The sequence below is a fragment of the Trifolium pratense genome, linkage group LG3 (genome assembly GCF_020283565.1).
Source record: "Trifolium pratense cultivar HEN17-A07 linkage group LG3, ARS_RC_1.1, whole genome shotgun sequence".
In the NCBI taxonomy this organism is placed as follows: domain Eukaryota; kingdom Viridiplantae; phylum Streptophyta; class Magnoliopsida; order Fabales; family Fabaceae; genus Trifolium; species Trifolium pratense.
This window is the reverse complement of record NC_060061.1, coordinates 40,652,266-40,668,188: the sequence shown is the minus strand read 5'-3', so window position 1 is coordinate 40,668,188 and position 15,923 is coordinate 40,652,266. Positions and strand designations below refer to the sequence as shown.

At 41.0% G+C, this 15,923-nt stretch overlaps 1 protein-coding gene across 1 annotated transcript; it reads right to left on the bottom strand.

Moving 5' to 3' along the window:
• Nucleotides 1–9,722: 9,722 nt before the first annotated feature.
• Nucleotides 9,723–15,415, bottom strand: LOC123915098. The gene is made up of 2 exons (XM_045966250.1): nucleotides 14,459–15,415; nucleotides 9,723–9,809 (listed from the first exon to the last, which is right to left on the bottom strand). The coding sequence occupies exons 1-2, from the start codon at nucleotides 15,413–15,415 to the stop codon at nucleotides 9,723–9,725; spliced, it is 1,044 nt and encodes a 347-aa protein (XP_045822206.1).
• Nucleotides 15,416–15,923: the final 508 nt, after the last annotated feature.

Here is a 15,923-nt window from a genome sequence, read left to right as displayed (position 1 = left end):
GTTTGACTAAAACTACATATTTGACTCGAGATTTCGAATTTTATTAATCCGACCGTTCAATATCCCCTAATTGGACTAAATAACAAATGAGAAAAATAATTTTGATGATCGGACTCTGGATGTATAGACATATCGTAATAACAGTTTCAACGGATAACTAGTTTTTTATGAAATTATCGTGTAGTTCGACTGAAACTACCGATTTTGACTCGAGATTTCGAATTTTATCAATCCGACCGTTCAATATCACCTAATTGGACTAAAAAACAAATGAGAAAAAGAATTTTGATACTCAGACTCCGGATGTATAGATATATCGTAATAACAGTCCAAACGGATAACTAGTTTTTTATGAAAGGTCATGGAGTTTGACTGAAACTATAGATTTTGACACGAGATTTCGAAATTTATCAATATGACCATTCAATATAACAAACAAATGAGAAAAATAATTTCGATGATCGAACTCCGAGTGTATGGACGTATCATAATAACAGTCTCAGTGGACAACTAGTTTTTATGAAAGTGTCGTGTAGTTCGGCTGAAATTACCGATTTTGACTCGAGATTTCTAATTTTATCAATCCGACCGTTCAATATCACCTAATTGAACCAACAAACAAATGAGAAAAATTATTTCGATGATCGGATTCCGGATGTATATACAGATCGTAAAAATTGTCTCAACGGATAACTAGTTTATATGAAAGGCTCGCGGAGTTCGATTGAAACTACAAAATTTGACTCGAGATTTCGAATTTTATAAATCCGACCGTTCAATATAACCTGATTGGACTCCAGAACAAATTAGAAAAAGAATTTTGATGATCAGACTCCAGATGTATAGACAAATCATAATAACAGTCTAAAAGGATATATAGTTTTTACAAGATGCTGTGGAGTTTGACTAAAACTACATATTTGACTCGAGATTTTGAATTTTATCAATCCGACCGTTCGATAACACCTAATTGGACTAAAGAACAAATGAGAAAAAGAATTTCGATGATCGGAATCCGAATGTATAGACGTATCGTAATAACAGTCCCAACGGACAACTAGTTTTTATGAAAGTGTCGTATAGTTGGACTAAAACTACCGATTTTGATTCGAGATTTCGAATTTTATCAATCCGACCGTTTAATATCACCTAATTGGACCAACAAACAAATGCGAAAAAGAATTTTGATGATCAGACTCCGGATGTATAGACAGATTGTAAAAACAGTCTCAACGGATAACTAGTTTATATGAAAGGCTCGTGGAGTTTGATTGAAACTAAAATTTTTGACTCGAGATTTCAAATTTCATCAATCCGACCGTTCTATATCACCTAATTGGACTAAAGAACAAATGAGAAAAAGAATTTTGATGATCGGACTCTGGATGTATAGACATATTGTAATAACAGTCTCAACGGACAACTAGTTTTTATGAAATTACCGATTTTGACTCGAGATTTCGAATTTTATCAATCCGACCGTTCAATATCACCTAATTGGACTAATAAACAAATGAGAAAAAGAATTTCGATTATCAGACTTCGAATGTATAGACAAATAGTAATAAAAGTCTCAACAGATAATTAATTTTTATGAAAGGTTGTGGAGTTCAATTGAAACGACAGATTTTGACACAAAAATTTTAATTTTATCTATCCTACCGTTCAATATCACCTAATTGGACTAACAAACAAATGAGAAAAAAATTTCGATGATCGGACTCCGGATTTATAGACAGATCGTAATAACAGTCTCAACAGATAAATAGTTTTTATGAAAAGCCGTGGAGTTTGATCGATACCATAGATTTTGACACGAAATTTTGAATTTTATCTATCCTACCGTTCAATATCACCTAATTGGACTAACAAACAAATGAAAAAAAAAAGAATTTTGATTATTGGACTCCAGATGTATAGACAGATCGTAATAACAATCTCAACCGATAACTAGTTTTTATGAAAAGCCGTGGAGTTTGAATGAAATTATAAATTTTGACTTGAGATTTTGAATTTTATCAATCCGACCGTTCAATATCACCTATTTTATAATAGTTATGATAATATTAAAAATCATTATAAAATATGATATTTCAAATTAAATATGATAATATATGTTATAATATTTTTTAAATGATAATACATAGTATTTTTTTTTTGTTACTATGATATTGGTACGAAGTTTTTACCGATGTTAGCGATCACTAATCATCTTCGAAGAACCTGTACGGCACACAACGTGGGTTCTCCCCTCCCACGTTTGGCCTGACTTTTTTTCCTTCTTATTTAGAGCTTATGCAAACAATTTATGCAATTTTTATATATTATTATAAGTTTGTCAAGGTAGTTTATGATAAAATAGCTTATAAAATTACAATTTTTACTAGTGTGAACTTATAAAATAACACAAAACTTAATTTATATTGCATAAGCTCAAAAAAAAGTTAGGCCAAACGGAACTTAAGAATTAGACTTAACTTTTGTAAAAAAAAAACTATTTTTTTGACAAAAAAACTATTTCTTTTTGACGAAAATTAACTTAATATTAATAAACGTTAAATATTTTTATTTTTAAGAACTGTAGAACAGATTTGTAAACCCAACAACAACTTAGCGGTAAGAACACAATATCATGTGTGGAAGAATCTTGCTTGGTTGCTTATTTATTTATTTTTTTTGAATAAGCAAATTTTATTAAGGTGAGATCTTTGCACAAGGAGTACAACAGAAATCCCTAAAAGAAAGGAATAGAGGGAGAACACAAAAGCAGGAGAAAAAATAGGCCAACACAGTTATAAACTGCTGTGCCTAGAAACAAGAAAAGAAAAAACAGTGGTTTTGAAGTATTTTACTGAAAAGAAAAGAAAAGAAAAGAATCTTGCTTGGTTGCTTGGATTAAGCTATATTGGTTTTGAAGTATTTTACTGATTTCTAACTCCTTAAACTTATTGATGTCCAAACTTTAGTTGGCATAATAAATTGTATTATTTTTAGAATGTGGTTAGGGAATGTTCTAACACATGTTTTTTAATGTTTGTACTCTCTTTATCTTATTATCTGATGAAAGATGTTGTTTACCGTAAAAAAATAAAAAGAACACAATAACTTTGGTTCTTCATCAACAACAAAATCAAGAGAACCGTTCTTGAGGAAGCTGAGATTTGAGAACACAAAAGCTAAAAACACAGATCGTCATCAACATGAGAAGGGAGAAAGAAGAAATTGAAATCTGGATCTACCATCATAAATGTTACAGGAATCAAACACCTTTCCCATCATAAATGTTACAGTCGGCATCTCATTAGCCAAAGAATTTTCTGATAGGGACGAGCTTCCAGCAGTCTCAACCACTTCTTCTTTCTTATCCGCAACTTCATCAACCAAATCTGAAGGCAATTCACTAACCGTATCACCGCCCAGATCATCAAAACACTTTATTGGATCCATTGCCTCCTCAAAAACATCCTCTCCTTCAAAATTCTTAACACTCTCCTCAGACACCCCAACATCAACCCTCTCCCTTTCTCCCTCATTATCCATCATCACAAATCTCCACCTCCTTATAAAACCCTTTCACATGTTGTTACTTAAAAGATTGAGACGGGAAAGGTGTTTGATTCTTGTAACATTTATGATGGTAGATCTAGATTTCAATTTCTTCTTTTTCCCTTCTCTGATGTTGATGACGATCTGATATTGAGGGTATACACACACAATGGGATGATGGGGTTGTGACTTGTGAGTGAGATGGAAGTTTGTTTAGATTTTTTGGATTTTAAAATTTTATTACGTTTTTAATTTTTAATTTTTTTTTTATATTTGGTTGAAGATTTCTATAAAACAAAACTTACCAAAAAAAAATGATTTCTATAAAACAAATAAAATAAATTTGGATGAAAATTTGGGTTGGGAAAATAATTTGTGTTGTGTGAAATTTCTTGAGATAACTTTGTGATTTTGAGGTGAGGAAGATGAAGATTCATCCATAATTATTTTTTGTTTAAAAAAAGTCCAACTTATGTTATTATGCCAAATTACAAAATAAAATAAATTTTAATAAAGAAGGAAAAGAAAAGAAAAATAATCTAGTGTGCTTCTCTCTTCAATTTTGGTGTTTTGTGTTTCACCGTTAGATTAATCCAAAAGAATGACTATGGTGCACCCTCTTTACCATATAATCTGACGTGGATAGGGCAAATTAGGGCTTTGCTCCTATTGGCCAATATGGTGGACGGTTCTGGAACCTTCAATTTGAAGGCGGCACCATAGAAGTCCCCATCATTTTATTCACAACGATGGGAAAGTAACTATAATGCATAGTAACATTTACTATTTAGGGGGCGTTTGTTTCACGGTATCAAAATTTAGTCCCAGAAATAATTTTCCCAGGCATAAGTTTCCCTGGAATAAGTTTTTTGAAAATGTGTTTGGTCAGTATTTTAAGTTCCAAGAAATCTTCTGTAAAAAAAAAAGTTCCAAGGAATCTTTTATTTTTAATTTTTTTTTTTGTAAGGCAATTTATTTTAACATTAATGCTGGTGTGTACGAAACGAAAAACATGAATGAATCTAAGCCATCAATTTTTAACCCAAGACTAGCATGATTTCCACCAAATATGGAAGTTTAGTGAATTCAACCAGTAAAACAATCCCATATAAGCATTCTTATATTTCGTATGCCGCGTTTGTCGTACCAAGTAGCATTGCTCTTATTTTAAATTCTTAAAGATACATATTATTTTTATAGTTAATGTTCTGGTAAAAAACAAGGGGGTTTGTATTATTGATCAAATGGTTTGATTACACTCAGTTCAATCAACAACCCTGGGAGTTTTATCAGTCAGAATTCGATCCTTTTTACAGATGAAAATAACAAACTATTTATAGACCATTAAAGCCTTCTTCTCCAAGCTAGGGTTCCTACAAATCCGGCCTTCAGCGCCTTTTCCGGTGATGCAGCGTGAAAGTAGGAATAAAACCTTGGTCTCCAAGCCATGGCGGTTTCAAGGAGTTGGTTTCTTCGTTCCCAAGTTAATCGCTAAGACAGGGAAGGATGAAGATATTTTATTGTCATATGCAAATCCGTCTTATGGGCGTTATCCGTTATTACCCACCTCGCCAAGGCCTTGTATCGCCAAATGGGCGTTTGGAATTTAATTGTTTTGGGCCTGTTTCCTTTCTCATATTAATTGGGCTAGTTTGATTTTGCCTTTAGGCCCATTGCCCAGTCCACAGCCCCCCAAGCATGAGATCCGTAGGAATGAAATGCTTAAGTACAATTCGAATTTCCCTCCATAATTCTTGGCGCGTGGTATACCGCGTTTCTCTCCCACTCTCTGGTGCACGTTCTGACGTTCCTGGGCAACTCTCATTAACCGTTTCCCCACCTGATGCTGCCACGATGAGATTCTTCGTCTATAAAGGTGGGACTTTGATGAAATAATCAGTTCATCCCTTCTTACCTGCAGAGTTCTAAACTTTCCTTTCAGAGTTATGTCTCCCAAAAATCCTTCTTTCGAATGTGGTCAATCCCCGGCTTCCCCCGTCATTAAGCGGCTCCGGCGTATGTTGACCCTAGGCACGGAGGACTTGATGGATGATTTTGGCGAGTTCTCAGAGTTCGTCAAAGAGCTGAACGATTATTGCTGGAGGCTAACCAAGGAGGAGAAACGCTTTCTTGATAGTGTGTTACGTTTGGAGAAGGAACTGAAGGATAATGCGTCCTTTGTGATTGCTGTGGAAAATGTGAAGGAGTGCCATGCTGAAGTTACCGAAGCTGTCGACAGCCAGATAGAGATCACGAAAGAAACCATGGGTGTGCAGGAGGAGATCTTAGGGATATGCTTCAACGAGGAGCGGAGAGTGGACGATCGTTTGGCGCTGCTGAACAAGGAGATGAAGCCGCTTGTGAAGAGGAAAAGGGCTCTTCAAGGCGAAATCAGGGAAGATGTCACTAAGCTGATTTCTAGGCGTCACTCCCTGGTGGACCTATTGGACAAGCAGAGCGAACTGAGAGAGGATTTGAAGCCTATTGAAGAGAACATGGTGAAGGCGAAAAGGGTGAAACGAGCGTTGGAGGAGATGCATCGTATCGCCGTCGCCGATGCCAGTGAATTGGGGGGTTCCACCATGCCATGAAGTTCCTGCTCGCCAACCTTTCCCTTTATGCTTTTTTCTTTGCGTGTTTGTAATTTGCTTTTGCATTTAAGACATTCCTTGTTTGTTCTTCATACTTTTTGGCTTTCGTTGTATTTCCCTTTAAGTAATTTGAATTTCAATCTTTCCTTTTCCGTTATATGCTGCTTTCTATTTCTGCTAGTATCGCCCTCCTCTAAAATCTCCGTCAACTTAAATGGGTCAAATATTGACTTCTTGGGAAGATAAAAATAACGGTTCTCAAGATAGTCAAACCAAAGTAGTTGCGACCGTCCAAGCATTAATTACGACCGTTAATAACGATGTTAGGGTTGGGCAAGATTGGCTATAAATATCAACTGTTATTCTCATATTTCATCAACTTTGTTTTGAATCTTTATTATGGAAAATAACAATGCGAAAAAACCTGTTGCCAGAAGCACCCCGCCTCAGCGAAGGAAGAAAAGGGTAGAGGTGTCTACCTCCAACTCCACTCGCTCCCGAAGGTCTAAGGATGTCAAAAAGGTGGAGGTTATCGTCCTTTCCTCGGATACCTCCGATTCTGGTAGTGGCGATGAGGATTACGTTTCGTTTCTGGAGACCTACGTTCCTCCTGAGCTTCGTGCTTCTTCGTCCAGTGAAGAAGAGGGGTCTCGGGTCACCGTGGAATCCAAGATGACTTTCCCTGAGCCTGCGCCAAAGGATTCCGAGTCCGAGTGATGAGACTTTCAAGATTAGTTTTTCTTTGTAATTTTGCTTTCTGCCATTGTACCTTCATTTTTCAAAATTAATAAAGATTTTTGGTCTAGGGCTGAATTTATTGTTCTTGTGTTTTGCTTTCTCCTTAATCTTGAATTTTTTCTCTTTTTGGGCGTTTTTTCGTACTTTTGGCGTGGTCATTCCAGAGGCGCATTGTGCTTCGAGGCGACTTCATGTTCGCCTTTTAGGGTGATAACTATTTGACGATAAATCTTCCAAAACTTATTCTCGGGATACACGCTTTTTGACACGTATTTAATCCGACGGCGCACTTGGTACTTCTTACTTCGACTTCTGGACTTCAACCAATCGAAAAGGTTTCCCTCTTTATAAGTAGTATCTCCGTTTCTTCTTTCCCTTTACTTATTTTTTCTCGCGAATCAGTATTCTCTTTCGCATATCCTTCTTCGATCCAGCAAGCCTTTGTTCAACGATTAGGACGCTTCCAGTTTATTTCTCCAAGCTTTGTCAATTCCTTTGAGGTATTCTTTCTTTTATACCTTACTCCTTTTTGCCGATTTGGTCTGTCTTGAGTAGGAACCCTAGTTTTCTGATTAGGTTTGGATAAATGGTTATTTTGAGGGAGTTAGATGCTAATGAGGAGAGGGTTCCTATTTCTTCTCCTAGTTATCTCGAATGGGCGCAACAAGTTCGCGCCCACTATACTAGGGCTAACGGCGTCCTTAATAGCCGAGGGTTTTACTCGGAATTATGGGGTTTTGATGTGGGGAGTAGTAGTAGTGATAGTGATAGCAGTAGTGATAGTGGTAATGACAGTGATTGTGTCATAATCTCCCCTTCCTCTTTCACAGGAAAGCGGAAGAATCCTTGTCGGGATCTGGTCGTTGCTGATTATACTCCAGTCACCATGGAAGTTCCTTCGAAGTATACTAGTGTGGAAATGGTGAGGAGCTTTAGGAAAGCCGTCAAACTTTCTGACTCTCGACATGAAGATTCTATTATTACCGAGCCTGTCAGAGAGGATGAGCTTGTATTTTCTAAGAATGACAAACCTCCGCATTACTTCTACCTTTATACTGGCGTGATCCAACCCCTCAATATTTGGCTGCCCTTTACCCCTTTTGAGGCGGAGATGTTGAAGGTTCTTAACGTCGCCCCTACCCAGCTTCATCCCAATAGTTGGGCCTTTGTCAAAGCCTTCGAGGTGATGTGCTTAGGTTTCGAACTGGAGCCCTCAATTGGCGTCTTTTTTTCCTTCTACCACATTAAAAACTTGAAACCCCAAGCTTTAGTCTCCCTTAGTAGTCAACCTAACCGTCGCCTCTTGAGTTTGTACGCTTCCAACTTTAAGAACTTTAAGAACTCTTTCTTCCGGGTTCGCTGTGGCGATCAATTCCCGGATTTGATGTATGATGAAGTAGAAGATCCTTTATTTCCCTTCTACTGGACCGATAACCCTAGGCTTATCAAGGGGGCCGTCTTTGAGGCCTTGAGTGATTTTGAACAAGATACCGTCAGCTTCCTTGACTCATATGCTCTTATGGATACCGCCGACATTCTTAGGTGTGAGGGTAATAGTGAAGCCCTGACAGAGTATTTACGTAAGTAATGCATCTGGTATTTTTCTACTTCTGTTTCATGCTGATCTCGCCTTATTACTAACTTGTATTTTTGTCGTCTTTTTTTTTTTGTAGAGAGAATGAGGACTATCTCAAATGAGGAAAGATTGGCGTTTTTGGCAAAGGCTCGCCAACAGAAGGCCAAACCCGTCGTTGCTGTGGTTGACCCCTTGAAGCAGCTACAAGTGGAGGAAGCTGCTGCCAAAGAAGGGCGAAGCAAGAAGAAGCATGAGGGGCGGATCCGTGTTGAGATTCCGGGAAAAACAGCTGCTGAAGCGGAGAGGAACGAGGGTGTTGCTCCTCCTCCTCCCAAAAAACAAAAAATGGAGAAGACTACTCAACAAGCTGGGGGTGCTGACAAGGGTAAAGGTGCGGCTTCCAGTTCTTCTCAGCCTCCTTCTCAAGACGCTGAAGCCGCTGCGCCCCTTTCCTGGAGCTCCTTCGATCCTCTGGAGTTCATTGAGAGAGGAGTAACCATGGTGGGTGACATGACTCGCTTTACCGATACTCCCACTGAAGACTTGAGGAGAAAAGCCCTGGAGTATGAGGTAAAAGGTACTCTTCTCAACTATTTGCTGACGAATCGGCAGGAGCAGGAGGTTCAAGAGGCGAAACGGAAGGTGAAGGTCGTTGATGACCATCTTGCTGATATTGAGAAGAAATATTCCGAGACCAAGACCAAGCTGGAGGATGATATCAGGAAGCTGAAAGAGAGCCAGGAGGGCGAGGCGGAGAGGTTGAAGAAGGAGTATGAGGATAAGCTGGCGAAGGTTAAGGAAGGTTATGCCGCCTCCGAGACCAAGCTCAAAGAGAATGCTGCTGCCCAAGGTGAGATGATTTCTAAGCTTTCTAAAGAGAAAGATGCAGCGGTGTTCTCCGTGGGGACCTTGGGCGAAGAGAAGGAGAGGTTGGAAACTGACGTGAGGGAGCTTCAACTGTATGCTGCCAACCAGTACGAGGAAGGCTTCGCCTATGCCCTTGAGCAAGTCAAGCTTCTTTTCCCAGACCTCGACGCCAAGCGCCTAGCTGAAGCTGATGCGATGAACCAGATTGTTGATGGAAAGCTTGTTCCCTATGTACCTCCCAGTGAATGATATTACCTTGTTTGTAATGATTTTGTTTTCGCCCTTCTGTGGCTGTTTGTAATTATTTTGTATGCCCTCTTGTGGCTTTGAACAATTTGCCCCTTGGCTGGGTCTTTTATAAATTCCTTTATTCGCCTGATTTCTTCTCTTCATAACTTTATGAATTATTTTTGCATTACGTTGTGATGTAACGCCTTCTGTTGTTCTCGTCTAGGAAACTTTGTCCTTGCACCTGTGACATCTTTAACTTTCTATAATAATTGTAAATTGGTACAAACAACTTTATACCTGTTGACTTTTGGCGTTATAATGAATCGCCCGCTTTGGTTGTGTACAAGCTTCTTCTGGCGGTGTTGATAATCTCGCCCTTTTCTTTGCTGTATCTTTTTCTGACGTACCCAACTCGTAAGACTTACAGGTAACGCCAAGGCTTTGCAACCCTTTTAATTTTTCTTTTTCTGACGTACCCAACTCGTAAGACTTACAGGTAACGCCAAGGCTTTTCAACCTTGTTTAATTTTTCTTTTTCCGACGTACCCAACTCGTAAGACTTACAGGTGACGCCAAGGCTTTTCAACCTTGTTTAATTTTTCTTTTTCCGACGTACCCAACTCGTAAGACTTACAGGTAACGCCAAGGCTTTTCAACCTTGTTTAATTTTTCTTTTTCCGACGTACCCAACTCGTAAGACTTACAGGTAACGCCAAGGCCTTTCAACCTTGTTTAATTTTTCTTTTTCTGACGTACCCAACTCGTAAGACTTACAGGTAACGCCAAGGCCTTTCAACCTTGTTTAATTTTTCTTTTTCTGACGTACCCAACTCGTAAGACTTACAGGTGACGCCAAGGCACTGTAACCCTTGTTTAATAATTTTTTTTCTGACGTACCCAACTCGTAGGTGACGCCAAGGCACTGTAACCCCTGTTTAATAATTTTTTTTTTTCTGACGTACCCAACTCGTAGGTGACGCCAAGGCACTGTAACCCCTGTTTAATAAATTTTTTTTCTGACGTACCCAACTCGTAGGTGACGCCAAGGCACTGTAACCCTTGTTTAATAAAATTTTTTTTCTGACGTACCCAACTCGTAGGTGACGCCAAGGCACTGTAACCCCTGTTTAATAATTTTTTTTTTCTGACGTACCCAACTCGTAGGTGACGCCAAGGCACTGTAACCCCTGTTTAATAAAATTTTTTTCTGACGTACCCAACTCGTAGGTGACGCCAAGGCACTGTAACCCCTGTTTAATAATTTTTTTTTTCTGACGTACCCAACTCGTAGGTGACGCCAAGGCACTGTAACCCCTGTTTAATAAAATTTTTTTCTGACGTACCCAACTCGTAGGTGACGCCAAGGCACTGTAACCCTTGTTTTTGGTTCAGCGCTCACATCTGAGTTGATCTTTAAGTAAAGATTCAGAGCTCAAGTTTGAGATAACCATTTTTGTTGGTTCAGAGCCCGTAACTTAATCAGGTTGACCTTTATTGACGCAAATATTTTGGGATATGCAGGAAGATATAAACTACTAGAATTTTGAAATTCAATGAGCCTCGATAAAAACCCCCGTTGAAACAGGGGAAAAGAGTGTCTCATTGTTTTTTATTTATTTATGAAAACGGTTCTTATACATCATTTAAAAATATTGCTAAAAGAAGAGAATGGTTTTACTTATTCTTCCACCGATAAAGTGATGCTCCGTGATTAGCTATAGTAGAACTTTAGGTTTGCTACGTTCCATGTCCTTGGGAGGATTTTTCCTTCCATGGTCTCTAGGCGATATGCTCCTCCTTCGAAAGCTTCTTGCACCCGAAAGGGGCCTTCCCAGTTTGCTGCGAACTTTCCTCCTTTATCCTTTCCCATAGGTTTTTTCAGCACCAGGTCGCCTTCTTGAAAACTCCTTTGTTTGACTCTCGTATTATAACGCCTAGCGGCTCTTTGCTTTATGGCGAATTCCCTGAAATGCGCTCTTTCTCTTCTTTCCTCGATCATGTCTAGGTTCTCTTCCAGAGCTCTGTCGTTCTCTTCCTGCGTCGTGGTTTCTCTGCGCCAACTAGGAGGATTTATTTCCACCGGGATCATCGCGTCCGAACCATAGACCATTGTAAATGGCGCTTCTCCTGTCGAGGATTGGGGAGTGGTGTGATACGACCAGAGGATGGGTGAGATGTGGGCTACCCAAGCTTCGCCTTTACTATCTAGCCTTCTTTTTAAGGCTCTTAGTATCACCTTATTTGCTGACTCTGCTTGTCCGTTAGCTTGTGGATGCTCCACTGATATAAAGGTGTTTTTGATTCCTTTGCTTCGACAGAATTCAACGACCTTTTCGCTGGCGAACTGTGTACCGTTGTCGGATACGATGTATTTGGGCAATCCAAATCTGCAGATGATTTTCTTCCAATAAAAGATTTTTACCTGTTCCGCCGAGATGCTGGATACCGGCTCTGCTTCAATCCATTTTGTAAAGTAGTCTACGGCGACGATGATCCATCGCGCTTGTTTATAGCCAACCGGAAATGGACCAACGATATCTACACCCCACATGAAAAAGGGCCAAGGGGATAACACTGACTTCAGTGGCTCCCCCGGAACGTGATGCAGGTTGGCGTGTCTTTGGCATTTGTCACAGTTTCTTACATACATGGCGGTATCATCATGTATATCTGGCCAATAAAATCCTGCTCTCAATATCTTTCCTGCTAATGCTCTTGAACCGATATGACTACCACATGATCCTTCGTGTACTTCATTCATGATGCGCTTGGCTTCTTCAGTACTGACGCATAAAAGGAGGGGGGACGCGAATCCTCTCTTATATAGCTTATCCCCTACCATTGAATACCATGCCGCCATTTTCCTCAATTTAAAAGCCTTTTCCCTTTCTTTCGGGAGCTCATCCTTTTGGAGGTACCGGATAATGGGCGATCTCCAGTCTTCTTCTTCTATTACCATCATTACCTCTTCCCCGTTGATGCTGGGAGTTTTTATGGTTTCTTGGATAACGGTTCTATGGCTTCCTGGTTTTTTGGTGCTCGCCAACTTTGACAATAGATCTGCTCTCATGTTTTGTTCGCGGGGAACGTAAACTAATTCGAACGAATCGAAATGCTTAGCTAGGTTTTGCACCTTCTCCACGTATTTGATTAACTGCGGCTCTTTCGTTTGAAACTTCCCTGATACTTGGTTGGTTACCAGCTGGGAATCACTCATGGCCTTTAGCTCTTTTACCTCCATATCGCTTGCCAACTTCATTCCTGCTATCAAAGCCTCGTATTCCGCTTGGTTGTTGCTAGCTTTGAAGACGAAACGTAGTGATTGTTCTATCATCACGCCATCCGGTCCTTCCAGTACTATTCCGGCTCCACTTCCTCGCACATTGGAGGCCCCGTCAACTGAGAGTGTCCAAAACGCCGTTTTCTCTGTTGTTGGCGGAGTAGACATCTCCAATACAAAATCAGCTAGTCTTTGTGACTTAATGGCCCCTCTAGGTGAGAAGGTGATGTCAAATTCCGATAATTCCACGGACCACGCCACCATCCTTCCTGCCAAGTCTGGCTTTCGGAGGACGTTCTTGATAGGGTAATCTGTTTTAACAACTACCTGGTGGCTTTGAAAATACTGCCTTAACTTTCTGGCTGTGACAACTACCGCGAGAGATAACCTCTCTATTCTTTGATACCTTGTTTCTGCTCCCCTTAATGTTCTACTTACAAAATATATAGGTTTTTCTTCGCCTTCTATTTCTTGAACTAGAGCTGAACTCAAAGCTCTATCCGAAACTGCGAGATATAGGTAAAGGGTGTTACCTGGTAATGGGCGTGTTAAGATGGGCGGTGATGCCAGGAACTCTTTTAGTTGTTTGAAGGCTTCTTCGCATTCTGGCGTCCAGGAAAACCTCTCATTTTTCCTCAGAGATGCGAAGAAGTGGAAACCCTTTTCTCCCGCACATGATAGGAATCTGGATAGTGCCGCTATTCTGCCTGTCAAGGTCTGTACTTCTTTCACGGATGTAGGGCTCCTCATGTCTATGATGGCTTGGCATTTTTCGGGGTTAGCCTCTATTCCTCTGCTGGTGAGCATAAATCCTAAGAATTTTCCGGCTTGTACTCCAAAGGAACACTTCGTTGGGTTTAGTCTCATGTTGTATTTTCTTACTGACCCCATGATGTCCAACAGATCATCATCATGGCGACTTCCCTCGGAAGTTTTTACTACCATGTCGTCGATATATACCTCTAAATTCTTCCCTATTTGCTCAGCAAAGACCCTGTCCATCAACCTTTGGTATGTTGCTCCCGCATTCTTCAGTCCAAAAGGCATGACGTTGTAAAAATAGTTGCAGGTATTCGACATAAAGGCTGTATGGCAGGCGTCTGAGGGGTTCGTCTTTATTTGATTGTACCCGGAGTAGGCGTCCATAAAACTCAGCATCTTGCACCCCGAGGCGCCATCGATTAACCTGTCTATGTTGGGTAGGGGATATGGATCTTTGGGACACGCCTTGTTTAAGTCTGTGAAGTCCACGCACATTCTCCATTTTCCGTTGGCCTTTTTCACCATGACGACATTTGCCAACCATGAGGGGTATTTTATTTCTTCGATGAATCCAGCCTCTTTTAGCTTCTCCACTTCTTCCGCTATAGCGACTCATCTTTCTTCTCCTACCTTTCTCTTTCTTTGGGAGACTGGTTTTGTGCTGGGTGATATTGAAAGTTTATGTGTTATCACCCTTTCGTCAATCCCTGGCATATCTGAAGGCTTCCATGCGAATAGGTCAGCGTTATCCTTCAAGATTTTGATGATTCGTCTCCTCTCCTCGCTGGGCAACGCTGTTCCCAAGCTGGTTGTCTGGTGAGGGTGATCGCCAATTTGAACCTGCTCTAGGTCTTCTATAGGGCTTACCCTTCGATCTTGGAATTCCTCTCTCGGATCCATATCTGCGCTCTCTATGATGTTTATGCCGCCTGGAGTTGCGGCTTGTCTTCTTTCGAATCTCCCGCTTGCGCTGGAAGTTCGGTGTCGTATCTTTAAGCTAGACTCGTAGCACTTCTTGGCGAGAATCTGATCGCCCCTTACTGTTCCTACTCCCCCATTCTCAAGGGGGTATTTTATTGCTAGGTATAGAGTGGACATGGCCGCCCCTAATGTGTTAAAGGCGGGCCTTCCTATAATAATATTATAGGAGGTAAAAGGAGTTTTAACTACCAGGTATCGCACCTTGATAGTTTTGGCGTTGCTGCCTTCTCCAAACGTGGTAAGAAGGGAGGCGTAACCCATCACGTCCACTTGTTCGCCAGAGAACCCAACCAGGGTTCCGGAGTATGGTTGCAATTGCTCCTCTGCTAACTGCATGGCCTTGAAAGCTTCCAAGTACATAATGTCCGCTGAACTCCCCGAATCTATCAGTACTCTTTTTACATCACAGTTCAAAATTTGGACTTGTATCACTAAGGGATCATCGTCATGGGGTGCTACCTCCAAACCATCCTTTGCCGTGAATGCCAAATCTGGTACGTTTGGTGGCTGAGGCTGACTTACGAGGTATATTTCCGAGATGGCTCGGCGTACATATCTTTTCCTTGCTGAGCTTGATTCGCCCCCGCCTGAGAATCCTCCCGCTATTGTATTCACGGAGATTCTCCCCTTGGGAGGCTCTCTGTTTGGCCCAGGAGGGTCTCGTGGCTCCTGCCGGGGAACTTTTGGCACGACAACCCGCCCTTGGGCGGCGTCGTCAATGAATTTGCGAAGGTGTCCGCTTTTTATTAGTTCTTCGATTAAATCCCTTAAGCGGAAGCATTTTTCTGTGGAGTGACCTCTACACCTGTGATATGCGCACCAGGCGTTATCGTCCAGCCCCATGGGGATGTTACTGGTTCTCCTTGGGGGGAGGTTTGCCAAACCGGTGGCCAGAATCTCATTTAAGACGTAAACCTTTGAGGCGTTTAATGGCGTGAGGTCTTCATTGGCGGGATGATTCCTGAATTCTCTTCTGAGCGGTTGGCGGTAGGGCTTCCCATGATGCCTTTGCCATGGGTCTCCTTGGTGGCCCCCCGATTTTGGTCGTGGGTGTTCGGGCGCTCTAGCGGCACGGCCCACGTATTCCTTCTCCTTAACGTCTCTTTGCCTTTTCTCGGCGTTACTTTCTTCGCCCTTAATATAACACTCCGCCCTCTTGTTCACCTCTTGCATCGACGAGGCTGGCTTTTGGGCTAAGGACTCATTGAAATGTCCCGCTCTTAGCCCATTGTGGAAGGCTGCCACGAACATCTCCTGATTTGGATTTGAGACTTTGATGGTGGCTTCGCTAAATCTGGCGAGGAAGTTACGCAATGACTCGCCATGGTTTTGGCGGATGGAGAAAAGACTG

Coding starts and splice junctions, on each gene's coding strand:
- LOC123915098 (XM_045966250.1), bottom strand. CDS start 15,415: ATGGGGCTGGACGATAACGCCTGGTGCGCATATCACAGGTGTAGAGGT. Junction 9,810..14,458: donor AGGAATTCCAAGATCGAAGG/GTAAGCCCTATA, acceptor CAATTATTATAG/AAAGTTAAAGATGTCACAGG.